At 49.5% G+C, this 14,116-nt stretch overlaps 2 protein-coding genes across 7 annotated transcripts in view; one reads left to right on the forward strand and one right to left on the reverse strand.

The window, feature by feature from the left end:
* Positions 1-4,537, forward strand: part of CPNE1 (copine 1) — a 37,857-nt gene extending 33,320 nt beyond the window's left edge. For all 6 annotated transcript variants that reach the window (XM_082600634.1, XM_082600635.1, XM_082600633.1 and 3 more), the window contains 3 exons: positions 3,469-3,602; positions 3,755-3,991; positions 4,197-4,537. In XM_082600634.1, coding sequence (XP_082456760.1) covers positions 3,469-3,602; positions 3,755-3,991; positions 4,197-4,337 — 512 coding nt within the window. In that variant the 3' untranslated portion in view covers positions 4,338-4,537. The remainder of the gene's footprint in view (positions 1-3,468; positions 3,603-3,754; positions 3,992-4,196) is intronic.
* A 3,258-nt stretch (positions 4,538-7,795) lies between these two features.
* SPAG4 (sperm associated antigen 4) lies at positions 7,796-12,249 on the reverse strand. The gene is given in 13 exon segments (XM_082600637.1): positions 7,796-8,072; positions 8,160-8,249; positions 8,692-8,859; positions 9,172-9,287; positions 9,439-9,514; positions 9,780-9,888; positions 9,991-10,016; positions 10,350-10,393; positions 10,645-10,706; positions 10,891-10,957; positions 11,306-11,407; positions 11,919-11,980; positions 11,982-12,249. Coding segments are annotated over 13 exon segments (1,317 nt in total). The 5' UTR covers positions 12,227-12,249; the 3' UTR covers positions 7,796-7,922.
* Positions 12,250-14,116: the final 1,867 nt, after the last annotated feature.

A 14,116-nucleotide genomic window follows, 5' to 3' on the forward strand; every position in this document is an offset into this window, starting at 1 on the left:
TACTATTACCCAATCTATAAAATTTATTCAAAATTTTCCAGTTGTCCTCTCTTTTATAGCAAAAGAAAATCTTGGATCACACGTTTCATTCATTTGTCTTCCAGAGTTCTTCATGTCTTTCATGATATTGACATTTTTTAAGATTAAAGGCCAGATCATTTGTAGAATGTCCTTCAGTTTGGGTTTACCTGATATCTCCTCATAATTAGATTCAAATTATGCATTTTTGGCGGGAATACCACAGAAGCCATGCTGTGTGTTCAGGAGGCACATGATATCCTCTTACCAGTCATATTAACTTCGATCACTTGGTTAAGGTAGAGTCTACCAGGTTTCTCTACTATACAAGTACTGTTTTTTTCTTTATATGTAATTTTAAAAAATTCTTTTTATGAAGTATAGTTGATTTACAATGTTGTGTTAGTTTCCGGTGTACAGCAAAGTGATTCAGTTTATATATACATATAAATACAGTTTATACACATACACACACACACACACACATATATATCTTTCTCATATTCTTTTCCATTATGGTTTATTACAGGATATTGAATATAGTTCCCTGTGTTACACAGTAGGACCTTGTTGTTTATCTATTTTATGTATAGTAATTTGTATCTGCTAATCCCAAACTCCTAATTGATCCCTCCCGTATCCCCTTTCCCCTTTGTTAACCATAATTTTGTTTTCTATGTCTGAGTCTGTTTCTGTTTTGTACACAAGTTCATTTGTATCATATTTTAAAATATTTCACTTTTTATTTATTTATATGGTTGCGCTGGGTCTTAGTTGTGGCAGGTGGGCTCCTTAGTTGCAGCTCATGGGCTCCTTAATTGAGGCCACCAGGCTCCTTAGTTGTGGCATGCGAACTCTTAGTTGCAGCATGCATGTGGGATCTAGTTCCCTGACCAGGGATTGAACCCCGGGCCCCCTGCATTGGGAGCTCAGAGTCTTAACCACTGCCACCAGGGAAGTCCCTGTATCATATTTTAGATTCCACATGAGTGGTATTATATGGTATTTGTCTTTCTCTTTCTGACTTAGTGTGATAATCTCTAGGTCCATCCATGTTGATGCAAATGGCAATGTTTCACTCCTTTTTATGGCTGAGTAGTATTCCACTGTGTGTGCATGTGTGTGTGTGTGTATCACGTCTTTTTTTAAATTCTAATTTTTAATCTTTTTTTTTTTTTTTTTTTTTTGCGGTATGCGGGCCTCTCGCTGTTGTGGCCTCTCCCGTTGTGGAGCACAGGCTCCGGACGCGCAGGCTCAGCGGCCATGGCTCACGGGCCCAGCCGCTCCACGGCATGTGGGATCTTCCCAGACCGGGACACGAACTCGTGTCCCCTGCATCGGCAGGAGGACTCTCAACCACTGCGCCACCAGGGAAGCCCTTTAATCATTTTTAATTAATTTATTTATTTTTATTTTTTGGCGGTGCTGCATGGCATGCAGGATCTTAGTTCCCCGACCAAGGATCAAACCCATGCCCCCTGCAGTGGAAGCACAGAGTCCTAACCACTGGACCACCAGGGAATTTCGTGCATTTCTCTAATAATTAGCAACGTTGAGCATCTTTTCATGTGCCTATTGGCCATTTGTATGTCTTCTTCTTTTTTTTAAATAAATGTATCTATTTTTATTTTTGGCTGCATTGGGTCTTCATTGCTGCATGTGGGCTTTCTCTAGTTGTGGCAAGCAGGGGCTACTCTTCGTTGTGATGCATGGGCTTCTCATTGCGGTGGCTTCTCTTGTTGTGGAGCACGGGCTTTAGGCGTGCAGGCTTCAGTAGTTGTGGCTCGCGGGCTCTAGAGCACAGGCTCAGTAGTTGTGGTGCATGGGCTTAGTTGCTTCACGGCATGTGGGATCTTCCCGGACCAGGGCTTGAACCCGTGTACCCTGCATTGGTAGGTGGATTCTTCTTTTTTTTTTTTGTTTTTTTGCGGTACGCAGGCCTCTCACTGTTGTGGCCTCTCCTGCTGCGGAGCACAGGCTCTGGATGCGCAGGCTCAGTGGCCATGACTCATGGGCCCAGCCGCTCTGCGGCATGTGGGATCCTCCCGGACCGGGGCACGAACCCGTGTCCCCTGCATCAGCAGGCGGACTCTCGACCACTGCGCCACCAGGGAAGCCCGGTAGGTGGATTCTTAACCACTGTGCCACCAGGGAAGTCCCTGTATGTCTTCTTTAAAGAAGTGTCTGTTGGGCTTCCCTGGTGGCGCAGTGGTTGAGAGTCCACCTGCCGATGCAGGGGACGCGGGTTCGTGCCCAGGTCCGGGAAGATCCCGCATGCCGCGGAGCGGCTGGGCCCGTGAGCCATGGCCGCTGAGCCTGCGCGTCCGGAGCCTGTGCTCCGCAACGGGAGAGGCCACAACAGTGAGAGGCCCGCGTACCACAAAAAAAAAAAAAAAAAAAAGAAGTGTCTGTTTAGGTCTTTTGCCCATTTTTCGATTGGGTTGTTTTTTTTTTGTTGAGTTGTATGAGCTGTTTGTATATTTTAAAGATTAATCCCTTGTTGGTCGCATCATTTCCAAATATTTTCTCGCAGTCTGTAGGTTGTCTTTTCGTTTTGTTTATGGTTTCCTTTGCTGTACAGAAGCTTGTAAGTTTGATTAGGCCCCATTTGTTTATTTTTGCTTTTATTTCTATTTCCTTGGGAGACTGGCCTAAGAAAACACTGGTACAATTTATGTCAGAGAATGTTTTGCCTATGTTCTCTTTTAGGAGTTTTATGGTGTCATGTCTTATATTTAAGTCTTTAAGCCATTTTGAGTTTATTTTTGTGTATGGTGTGAGGGAGTGTTCTAACTTCATTGGTTTGCACGTGGCCGTCCAGCTTTCCCAACAGCACTTACTTTTCTCCATTGTATATTCTTGCCTCCTTTATCAAAGGTAATTGACCATAGGTGTGTGGGTCTGTTTTTTTTCCTTTTAATTAATAATAAGTATCCTTTGGGAGGATACTTTGAGGCTGTATAAATATCCAGTCACTCATCAATTTTTACCCTCTAGTTTTAGAATCCATTGATGATCCTTACCTGAATCAATTATCTCTGATTGTAAAATGATTCTATAATTTCTCCTTCTACATTTATTAAGGAAGAACTTTTCCTTCTCTCCCATTATTTAATATCTCTGTGGATTCTTATGTTATTAAATGGGTTATAATTCATTATTTTATTAAGTGGGTTATAATCTGATGCTCTCAGCACTCCTAGATTTGTTCAGGGGATTCCCCCTTATCTGGGTTTTAATTCAAACTGTGATTTAGGGCATGTGCCTTTCCTCTCTTTGGCCTTAATTTTCTCATCTGTAGGAGAGGGTTAAGAACTGTGGGTTACAGGGGTGACTGAATGAAATGCACCCAGGTTCCTAAATCTCCTTGGCCAGTATAGAGTGATGTCAGGACTGGCTGAATGCTGAGAGGCCCAGTATTTTATGGTATTCTTTGCCTTTCTTCTCTAGGCATCCAGGGCATTGTGGATGCTTACCGCCAGGCCCTGCCCCAAGTTCGGCTCTATGGCCCCACCAACTTTGCACCCATCATCAACCATGTGGCTAGGTTTGCAGCCCAGGCTGCACATCAGAGGACGGCCTCGGTGAGGGTCATGGGAGGTAGTGGGTGGGGAGGGGGGACTTGGTCAGGGGCTCCCTTGAGGGCTGTGTAACAGGTGACTTCTTGTCAGTGTGGGATTATGTGGCTGGGATGTTTAGAGGGTCTGCCTCAGTATATGAATGGACTTGCCCTTAGCAATACTTCGTGCTGTTGCTGCTGACCGATGGTGCTGTGACAGATGTGGAGGCCACACGTGAGGCTGTGGTTCGTGCCTCCTACCTGCCCATGTCAGTGATCATCGTGGGTGTGGGTGGTGCTGACTTCGAGGCCATGGAGCAGCTGGATGCTGATGGTGGACCCCTGCGTACACGCTCCGGGGAGGCAGCTGCTCGTGACATAGTGCAGTTTGTGCCCTACCGCCACTTCCAGAATGTGAGTAGGGACAAGCTCGGGGACAGAATAGATCTGGGAGTTTAGCCTTCCACCTCTCCCTGATGTGAGTGGGGATACTTACCCTTTCATCTGAGCCTGGGGCAGGGTTGGGTGTTGGATTTTGTATCCTTTCTGGGGTATGAAATGTAGACCTGGGGAAGGGGTCATGGGTCATCACTGAACTTGCCCCTCTTCTCCTTGGCAGGCCCCTCGAGAGGCACTGGCGCAGACTGTACTTGCAGAAGTACCCACGCAACTCGTCTCCTACTTCAAGGCCCAAGGTTGGGCCCCATTCAAACCACTTCCACCTGCAGCCAAGGGCCCTGCACAGGTCCCTCAGGCCTAGATTCCTTTGGAGGGGTAGACTGTGGCCAGTCCTCAGCCCTGTGTTCCTAAGGTCCCCTAACCCTGAACACACATTCCCTAGTGCTAGCATTTTATGTTTTATACTTTTATGCTTACTTTTATTTATACTTGCTATAGCCACTCTTGATCTCACCTGCTTGTCCCTGGAGCCTCTCATTCAATAAAGATCAGTGAAGACCACACTTTGCTACCACTCTGTGTTTCTGGGTGGAAATCTGCTATTAGCCATGTTTACTTCTCCTCTCTGAGCTTATTTGTTGACCTTAGGGATTGTTGAGTGAAGGATTCATCTGATATAATAGCCCCACTCAAAGAAATTGGGTAATCCTGGCCACATATCTAGAGACACTGACTCTGTTTTTGAAAATGCAAAGGCTGAATGTAAGCCAAACACCTAGCCTGCCCTGCCTCAGAGCAGAGCTGAGCTGTGAACACAGACAAGGTGGAAAGTGCTAGGGGAGGGGTGAGTTTTAACATGGAGCAGGGGCTATGCTAGACTTCCTGGAGGGATGGAGCAGTGGTGGTTCTAGTCCTAAAAATAGGCTATAAGCCTGAATTTTTTAATAACTAATTTTTTTTCTTACTAGAAAATAAATATGTATATTCATTATAGGAAAAAATAAATATCACCCAAACTCCCATGTCCTAATAAAATATTTGGTGCATATATTTTAATACTTTATGCATATTTTTAGTGATACATGTTTTTTGTTTTACAAAATTGGGATCATACCATACATACTATTTTAGTATGCTTTAAATGTTTTTAGAATGTGTGCTAGTTAGTACAAAATTATTTCAAATATAAATACTGTATAAAATAGATTATGGAGCAGGGTGTATTTTCTAGGTCTGACAGATTTTTCCCTAAATAGATATTATACTGTTTGCACTTTGTTCTTATTATATTTTGGGTATTTTATCCGTTAGAACTTACTGCTGACCTCATTTTTTCTAATGCTTATGTATTACTCTGTGTATGAGTGTACTATAGCTTATTTAGCCAATCCCTAATTTATCAAGATTGGGTCCCTTCTAGTTTTCTTCTGTTATAACAAACAGTGCTGTAAGGAATATCCTTCTACATTTTTCTGTGCATTTACAGGAATGTTTCTGAAGGATTTATTCCTACAAGTGAAAATGCTCAATCAAAAGACAGGAATATTTAACATTTTAATAGATATTGTAAATTGCCTTTCATAACAATTTTTTACCCATTTTGTTAATCTGACAGGCAAAAAAAATCTCATTTTTAGTTTGAATTTATTTATGAAGGCTAGGTATCATTTTATATGTTTATTTGTCGATTGTATTTCTTCTGAACAGCCTTTATATAGGTTGTCCTTATAGCCCTTATTCTGTTACAGTTATTCAGTTATTAATACATGTTGAAAATATTTCCTCCAAGGCTATTGTCTTTTCAGTTATAGTATTTTTTGGTCTATGTAACTCTTCTGATATGGAAATTAAAAATTCTTATGTATACCAACCTAGCTTGCTTTTTAAGAAATTATCCATATATCATTATTTACTTTTTTATTTTTTTTTTTAGATGTTGGGGGTAGGAGTTTATTAATTAATTAGTTTATTTTCTCTGTGTTGTGTCTTCGTTTCTGTGCGAGGGCTTTCTCTAGTTGTGGCAAGCCGGGGCCACTCTTCATCGCCGTGTGCGGGCCTCTCACTATCACGGCCTCTCTTGTTGTGGAGCACAGGCTCCAGACGCGCAGGCTCAGTAGTTGTGGCTCACGGGCCTAGTTGCTCCGCGGCATGTGGGATCCTCCCAGACCAGGGCTCGAACCCGTGTCCCCTGCATTAGCAGGCAGATTCTCAACCACTGCGCCACCAGGGAAGCCCCTCATTATTTACTTTTCATGACATTAAACATTCCCTTATATTACCATTTCTATTGTCTCCATATTATTTTTGTAGTGTACTTTATCTTCTTAGATACTATTTTCAGTTTTTCCTTCATAAACAACAGTATGGTGGACATCCTTAAAGTATTAACTTAGATTATATCTAGGTATCCTTTGGATCCATGCTTAGAAGTGGAATTGCAGTGATTAAAAAGTATAGGGCTTCCCTGGTGGCGCAGTGGTTGAGAGTCCGCCTGCCGATGCAGGGGACACGGGTTCGTGCCCCGGTCCGGGAAGATCCCACATGCCCTGGAGCGGCTGGGCCCGTGAGCCATGGCCGCTGAGCCTGCGCGTCCGGAGCCTGTGCTCCGCAACGGGAGAGGCCACAACAGTGAGAGGCCCGCATACCGCAAAAAAAAAAAAAAAGTATAAAAAAATGTAAGGCTTGGGGCTTCCCTGGTGGCACAGTGGTTGAGAGTCCGCCTGCCGATGCAGGGGACACGGGTTCATGCCCTGCAGGGTCTGGGAAGATCCCACATGCCACGGAGCAGCTAGGCCCGTGAGCCATGGCCGCTGAGCCTGCGCATCCGGAGCCTGTGCTCCGCAACGGGAGAGGCCACAACAGTGAGAAGCCCGCGTACCGCCAAAAAATAAATAAATAAATAAATAAAATTTAAGGCTTTTGGTACTTACTATGAAGTTGCCCTCTAGAAAAGCTGTATTAGTTCATTAGTTAGAAAACCTCAGGCTTTAAGAGTAATAACCCCAAAATTTAAACAGATGGATGCATGTTCCACTCCCCCCACATACTCATGCATTACACTTTCCAGAGGTGTAACCACTGTTAATAGTCTATATATTCTTCCAAAACATGAACACACTACAAAGGATCCTAACAGTCAAGATGTTGCATGTTTGTTTGTTCACACTTGTTCCCCTTTTCTCCTCTTGGCCTGGGTAGAACTCATTAACCCTTTAATGTCTGTCTCCTCTTTTTCCCTCCAATTCTACTTTTGACCCTTAGAGTGAAGAGTTCTTGGATCAAGTCAATGAATTCTCCCATTTTGTGGAGCATCGTCTCTCCCCTATCAGGCTCCTTGAGGGCAGGGACTGGTAAATACTAGACTACCTGTACTGTGCCTAGCATAGTCGTGCACTCAGGTCCCAGTAAAGACAACCTGGGTAAAGGTGACCAGGCCTGCATCAACTCTGACTCAGATGCTTCCTAGAAGTTCTCAAGTCTCCCTAGTTTTTACCTGAAGGGATAGTTCCTCCTCCACCTGCACCTAGCAAGAGTTGGGGTGAGAATTGAGGTGCACAAGCATGGCTTCATGCTGACTGGCGCTCTGCAAGAGGGTGGTAGGCTTGGGGTCCTGCTGTGTTTCAGCTCTTCGTTAGCTGTGTGACCTTGAGCAACTTTCCTGACCTGAGTGGCTTCCGCCTCTGGTTGTGAAGATTAGTTAGGGTAAGGCATATAACGTCCAGAGTACTGTCTTGTGCACATGGTAAACACTCCATAAACATCATCTACTGCTGCTACTATATTGATCTGGACTTCTCAAAGAGGGCGTTTTGGTAGACCCCCCAACCATGTTTATATACCAAAGGCAACTAGAGCGCCGCACACCCCCCTTCCCACAAGAGACCTCCCAGCACTGATCCAGCTTCTTTCAGCATAGACCTCCACTCGACTCCAACAATCAGCATGTTTAATGGGCCCTCCCTGTGGCACTGTCCCCTGCCTCCCCTGAGGTTTGAATGCCATGGGCTCGGACTCGATACAAGCATGTGAAATGGGGGTGGCCCCAGTTGCTTAGAATCTGGATCTTCACCTTGGGAAAGGCAGCTGGGGGGTCATTCTGGGGAGACAAATGGATCATGCCAAGGCCCGGTCTCCCAAGGACTGCCTTCCTCCCCAATCTTCCTTCACTGTGAGACAAACATACCTCTAGGTGGAAAGTCTGAATCTCAGATTTCTCCACATCGAAGGTGAATTTCCCCAAGAAAACTTCAGTCTCATCATCAACCTGGAGGCCCTAGTAAGTGAAGAATGAGTGGAGGAACAGTGAGGCCCAGGTGGAGGAGGGAGAGAGTGACTCTGTTTAGCACCTACTCTGTGTTCAGCATCTGTATGCATACTCTCATTTATTTTTTGGTGTTAGTATAGTGTGGAATGTGGGCTCAAAGAAATCAAGTTGCAAATTTTAGTTCGGCCACTTGCACTTCATAGGTTGTTGTGTGGATGCAAGGATATATAATCCATGTAAAGTACTCCACACAGAGTAAGCACTCAATAAACCGTAACTAATATTTGAATATGGTTATAATTATTTATAACCTACAGCAGCCTTGAGAGGCAAGTGGTAGTATCTCCATTTTATGGATGAGCGAGCAAAGACTCAGTAGTCTCAGTTTTCATGACTGCCTTGTGCTCTCTAGGCAAAAATCCCCCACCTCCTTGGCCTCAGCCCCACTTACATAGACTGCGAAGTCACGCGGGGCGCTCTTGGCTCCCCGGGTGTGTGCCACGCTGGGCGGTGGATGCTGCAGAGTGATGTCGCTCAGCTGCACACGACCCGGCAACTGGATCACCACCTGGCCCTGGTCGCCCTCAAAAGCCCAGCAATTCCCAGGGAACACATCTGGCTGCAGGCGGGCGGACAGACACACAGCCCATCAGAACCACAGGACAGGTTGACCCCATCATGGGCCCCGCCCAGTCCTCCAGTACCTAGCAGGGCCAGATCTCTCCAGTATCACGTTGTCCTCGTTGTCCTCGGCCTCACCCAGAGCCTCACCCCAGACAAGCCAGGCCCCGCCTCCAGGACTTCTGCCCAGCAGGGCCCACCTGGCGCCACGCCCTCAGTTCTGTCAGGTCCCACCCCAGGGGAGCTGCGGGGGTCCTTTTCCCAGAGTCCCGCCCCAGATCCCGTTCCGGGATCTAGGTTCCAGGCCCACCTCCAGGATAACCGTGGGCGGTCGCACATAGTTCCAGAAGCTGAAGCCATTCCAGAAGTAGGCAGTGTTCGCATCCTCGTAGTCGGGGGACGTCTTCTCTAAGTCGATGGAGGCTCCTGGAGCAGGGAGAAGCAACCACTCAGGGGCTCCTAGGCCTGACTGACAGCTGGGGCAGGGTCTGTCTGAGGTCGGTCTCCTGGAGCCGGTCATGTGCATAGTTCTGTCTGTGTCTCTGAGTCTCAGTCTCTCAGTGTCTCTGTGTCTTACCCACAGAGCTCAGCGCATAGTCGGGTTTCCGCACAAAGTCCTCACTCAGCCTCTGGAATACGAGTTTGGCCACTCTCTGAAAAGAGAGAGGGCGGGGCCTGGAGGGGTGGGGCTTGCAGGCAGCTTTTATAGTGGGGCAGAGTTCTCTGGGGATAGACTTTGTGGGCCCCGGGAGAAATTCAGAAGGCGGGGTTTTGGGCTGGGCCTTAAGGCTCAGGACCCAGGGAGTGGAGCTGCAAGGTGGGCCGGGACTGTGCAATGGGCGGAGCCACGGGGCCAGGCTCCTGGGGCCCGAGCTCCTGGACCCGGTTCTGAGAACAGGATGAGTCTGCGGGGCTCACCTCGCTGTTGGCTGCGCGAACGCTGGCCACCTCCTTGTGGAGTTTAGCCAGCTCAGCCCGGAGCTGCTGCAGCTGCTGCTCCTGGGAGCGCACGCGCTCGCGGTATTCGCTGCAGGCAGAAGGTTGGCACGGTGCACTTGGCTCCCCGTCCCCCTGGACACTTCAGCACCTTTGAGGCCCCCAACTCCCCACCCCAGGTGCCCCCTCTCACCTTAGAGTCAGCATCTCCTTAGGTTCCTGTTGGAGGGAGGAGGGAGGGACAAAGTACAGTGCTGCTGAGCTCCCACCCACCTCTGTTCCCACCTCAGTGTGGGAGGCCAGACTCAGAAAGCCTTGCTTCTGAGGACTGCCAACCCCTGTCCCCCTGGCCTGTCCTTCCAGGACCTCTCAGAGACACACCCTCAAGCACCTTTGGGCACAATCCCTCAGAAATCTCCTGTTTATATCCAGCCATTCCTTAGGGTTATAGCTTCCAGCACTGCCCCGCTCCCAGCGGCCCAGGGGACTCCACACAACCTCCAGGTTCACAGCCTGCCAACCACCCAACCCCGGACAGTCTCCCCGACTCACATTCTCCAAAGGAGGGGCCAGGTACAGGATCCCCCACCAGAGTGCTGGAGAAAGAGGGGGCTGGTCTCAGGGGAAGGAAAGGGAGAGGGTTTCCCTGGCATAAAGGGGACAGTGGGGAGACAAGAGGCTTGAAGGGGCTGAGTCTGAGGGGGGACTAGAAGGCTCTGAAGGGGACTGTGAGGAGCTGTGAGCCTCTGAAGAGACTGAGTGGGCTGAAGGGTACAGGAGAGAATGTACCAGGTTTGCCTCCAAAGCAGCCAGGGCTGGGGCCCTAGGGAATTCGCCGCCCTCTCACCTGCCAGAAAGAGGCTCAGCAGTGACACAGCCGTGAGCAGGAAGCGGATGGAACAGACCTCCCTGAAGAACCGGAGGCAGGCTGAGGTCCCGATACCCTAGCGAACCCCACGGACCCCACCCCAGTGTCCTAGACCCAGCTCCTGTGAGCACCGGTGTGAATCGGCTCAAGCCTCAGCCGGGTCTGGCCCTGCTCCCCACCCCCTCAAGGAGCAGCCCCTGGGGCTCCCCCTTCCCTTCCTCTGACCTGTACACACTGACCAGCACACCTCCTACCAGGGATAACAACATGCTCAGCACCTGGAAGAGTGGGCCTGAGGAGAAGAGAGGGGGCTCAGAGAAGGGACTAGGCTTAGGGAGGGGGAGAGGTGAGGGGCTCACAGAGCGTGGTGTTCGAGGTTCAAGAAGGGGCTTAGGAAGGGGGCTCAGGGACAGGGGCTCAGGAACAGCGGTGTGGGCTAGGAGAATTAGATGCGGGCAAGGAGAATGAGTTGGATTCTCATTCTTAGGGAAGATGGATCGGGCTCAGAGAAAGGGCTAGAGAATCAGACACGGGCCGGGGGCTCAGAACTGAAAACAGGGCCCCAGAGGTGAGAAATGGAATTCGGAGAGGCGGGCCAGAGGGTCAGAGGGGATCTGGGCTGGGCTGGCCTGGCCCGTACTCAGGAAGCTCCTGGACACTCGCGGGGGAGGTATCTCCTGCCTCAGATCCAGAGTCGAGAGGTCGAGCTGCTCCTCAGGGACACCGGGAGAGCCAGCCGATTCTGCGGGAGCCCAAGGGGCTCCATTGGGGCCTTGCGCACCGCAGGCCCGCTGTTTCCCCGGCACCTGGCCGCAGGTTCCCCAGCCCAGAAGCAGAGCAGCCTCAGAGGCTTTGGTCCCACTGGAGCCCCATCCCGGGTCTCTCGCAGCACTCTGAGGCCCTGCTCCCAGAAAGCTCAGTCTAGCCGTGGTCCCACCTCCCAAACGGTGGCCCCGCCCCCAGCCTTAGGTCTTGATACGGCCCCATTTCCCTGGTAGCCAACTCATGCAAACACCGAGGCCGCTCCTCCTCAGTGGTGCCCAATCACAGGACTTGCCCCGCCCCTCCCCAGGACCGTCCACCACACCGAGGCCCCCCCCCTTGGGGCATCTAATCTAGTGCCTCCTCTTTTCACCCTACAGGTCCCGCCCCTTAGGAGGCACCCAGATAGTTTTATTCCGCTTCCGCGCCAAGCCCCACCCCTTAGGCCCCACCCACTCCCTCCTCTCACCCGGGTTCGACCCTGCCCGCACCCGAGGCCCCGCCCCTCACGGTTGCCGAGCCACAGGCGGCCGGCCCGTTGTGGCTCCGAGGCCGGCTTCAGCCGAGAGCTTTCAGCCCTTGTGGTTCTTCCGGGCACTCCAGCGCTCAAGGCGGGCTCACCGCAGCTAGAGCCCCAGGCTCTTCTGACCTCGGGCTCCCCGGGCTCCGGCTCAGCTGACCGGTGCCTGCAGCTGTCCCCCGAGATGACGCTCACAGAGCTGTTGCTGTTGTTGCTGTAGAAGTTGGGCGTGTGCTTGTGCGGGAACGCGGCAGAGCTCGGGCGGCGGCTTCGCCGCATCCTGACCCTGGGCTGCCCCCCTCACGGACGCCAAAGTCACCGCCTGAGCCGCCAAGGCCCTCGGCCCTCCCTCAGCAGGTGCGTGCCGCCGGGACCCCAAGGACTCTGCGTGCAGCCGGCGTGCCCCGCGGCCTGACCCAACCAACCCTCTCCCCTCTATCTGGGCCTGGCTGCTGACTTCATAGAGGAGACCAGGGTCTCCGCCGAACGCTCTGGTGTGGCGTCACAGAGCTAGTCGTGACGTCACTGGGGAGCCCTGGCAGTCTCTCTTATTCTTTCCCAGGTTAAAGCAAGCAATGACATCACAGCAGTTCCCAGAACACCCCGTCCAAAGCTACACTCTGTGTAAAAGAATTTCTATCCCCCTTTCTGCTTTGTTTTTCTCCTTAGCACTTATTACTGACATGCTATGTGTTTTCTTTTTCTTTCTTTTTCTTTTTTCTTTCTTTCTTTTCTTTCTTTCTTCTTTCTCTCTTTCTTTCTTTCTTCATAACCTGTTACTCCCAGTACAGCAGTAAACTTTATGAAGGCAGGGATTTTTGTTTTGTTCACTACTGTATCCTCCAGCGCCTAGATAGGCCTAGCATGTGGTAGGTGCTCAAATATCTGTGAACGAATAAATGTTAAGGAGCAAGGGATCACCCACAGCACTTCTCAATAAAGTCTTTTTAGTTTCTTAGTCTCTTTTGCTCTACAACCCTTCAGGCCCCTCCTCTCATCCTAGTCATTAGGCCAGAGAACTCTGACCTCAGGGATCTGTGGGTTCCTCTCCCAGACCCAAATTCATCAGGGGTCTGTGGCGTGAGAATTCAGTACCCACCAATCTCCATACCCACACTCAGACCATCTGAGTCACCTAGAAGGGAATGAGGAATCACACATGATCACAGCCAAGAGACCAGATGTTCCCAAACTCCTGCTTTGCAATAGGATAGTACCAGTGCAGCTTATAGAAATTCAGGTTCCCAGACACACCTTGAGATATTACTTTAGCATTTCTAGAGTGGGCGCAGGAATGTTCATATATATTTTTTTAAGATTTATTTATTATTTATATACTTTATTTATTTTTGGATGTGTCAGGTCTCAGTTGTGGCACGCAGGCTCTTCCTTGCGGTGCACGGGCTCCCCTCTAGTTGTGGCACGAGGGTTTTCTCTTCTCTAGTTGAGGCGCTCGAGCTCAGTAGTTGTGGCACGCGGGCTTAATTGCCCGGAGGCATGTGGGATCTTAGTTCCCTGACCAGGCATTGAATCCACATCCCCTGCATTGTAAGGTGGATCCTTTACCACTGGATCACCAGGGAAGTCCCAGAATGTGCATTTTTAAAAAAATTAATTAATAATTAATTAATTTTTGGCTGCGTTGGGTCTTTGTTGCTGCACGCGGGCTTTCTTTTTTCTAGTTGCAGCGAGCAGGGGCTACTCTTCGATGCGGTGCGCAGGCCTCTCATTGCAGTGGCTTCTCTCGTTGCGGAGCACGGGCTCTAGGTGTGCGGGCTTCATGAGTTGTGGCACGTGAGCTCAGTAGTTGTGGCGCACGGGCTTAGTTGCTCTGCAGCATGTGGGATCTTCCCAGACCAGGGCTCAAACCCATGTCCCCTGCATTGGCAGGCGGATTCTTAACCGCTGCACCACCAGGGAAGCCCAAAATGTGCATTTTTAACCACCACATGTGTGATCCTGATTAGGGACCATACTTTGAAAAGCAGTGCAGTTCATCCTGTGCATATTACACAGCTAGGCAAATAGGTCCAGTAAGGAGAAAGGATTTTCCTGAGACCGAAGATTAGAATTCCAAAATCCTGCCCTGGAGTTCAGTACTCACCAGTAAACCCCAAGTGAAGGACCTCTAGCTTTTGGTTAAGAAGTGTTTTGAACACCTGCTATGTA

This window comes from Mesoplodon mirus (assembly GCF_964341445.2).
Source record: "Mesoplodon mirus genome assembly, chromosome: 15".
NCBI classification, from domain to species: domain Eukaryota; kingdom Metazoa; phylum Chordata; class Mammalia; order Artiodactyla; family Ziphiidae; genus Mesoplodon; species Mesoplodon mirus.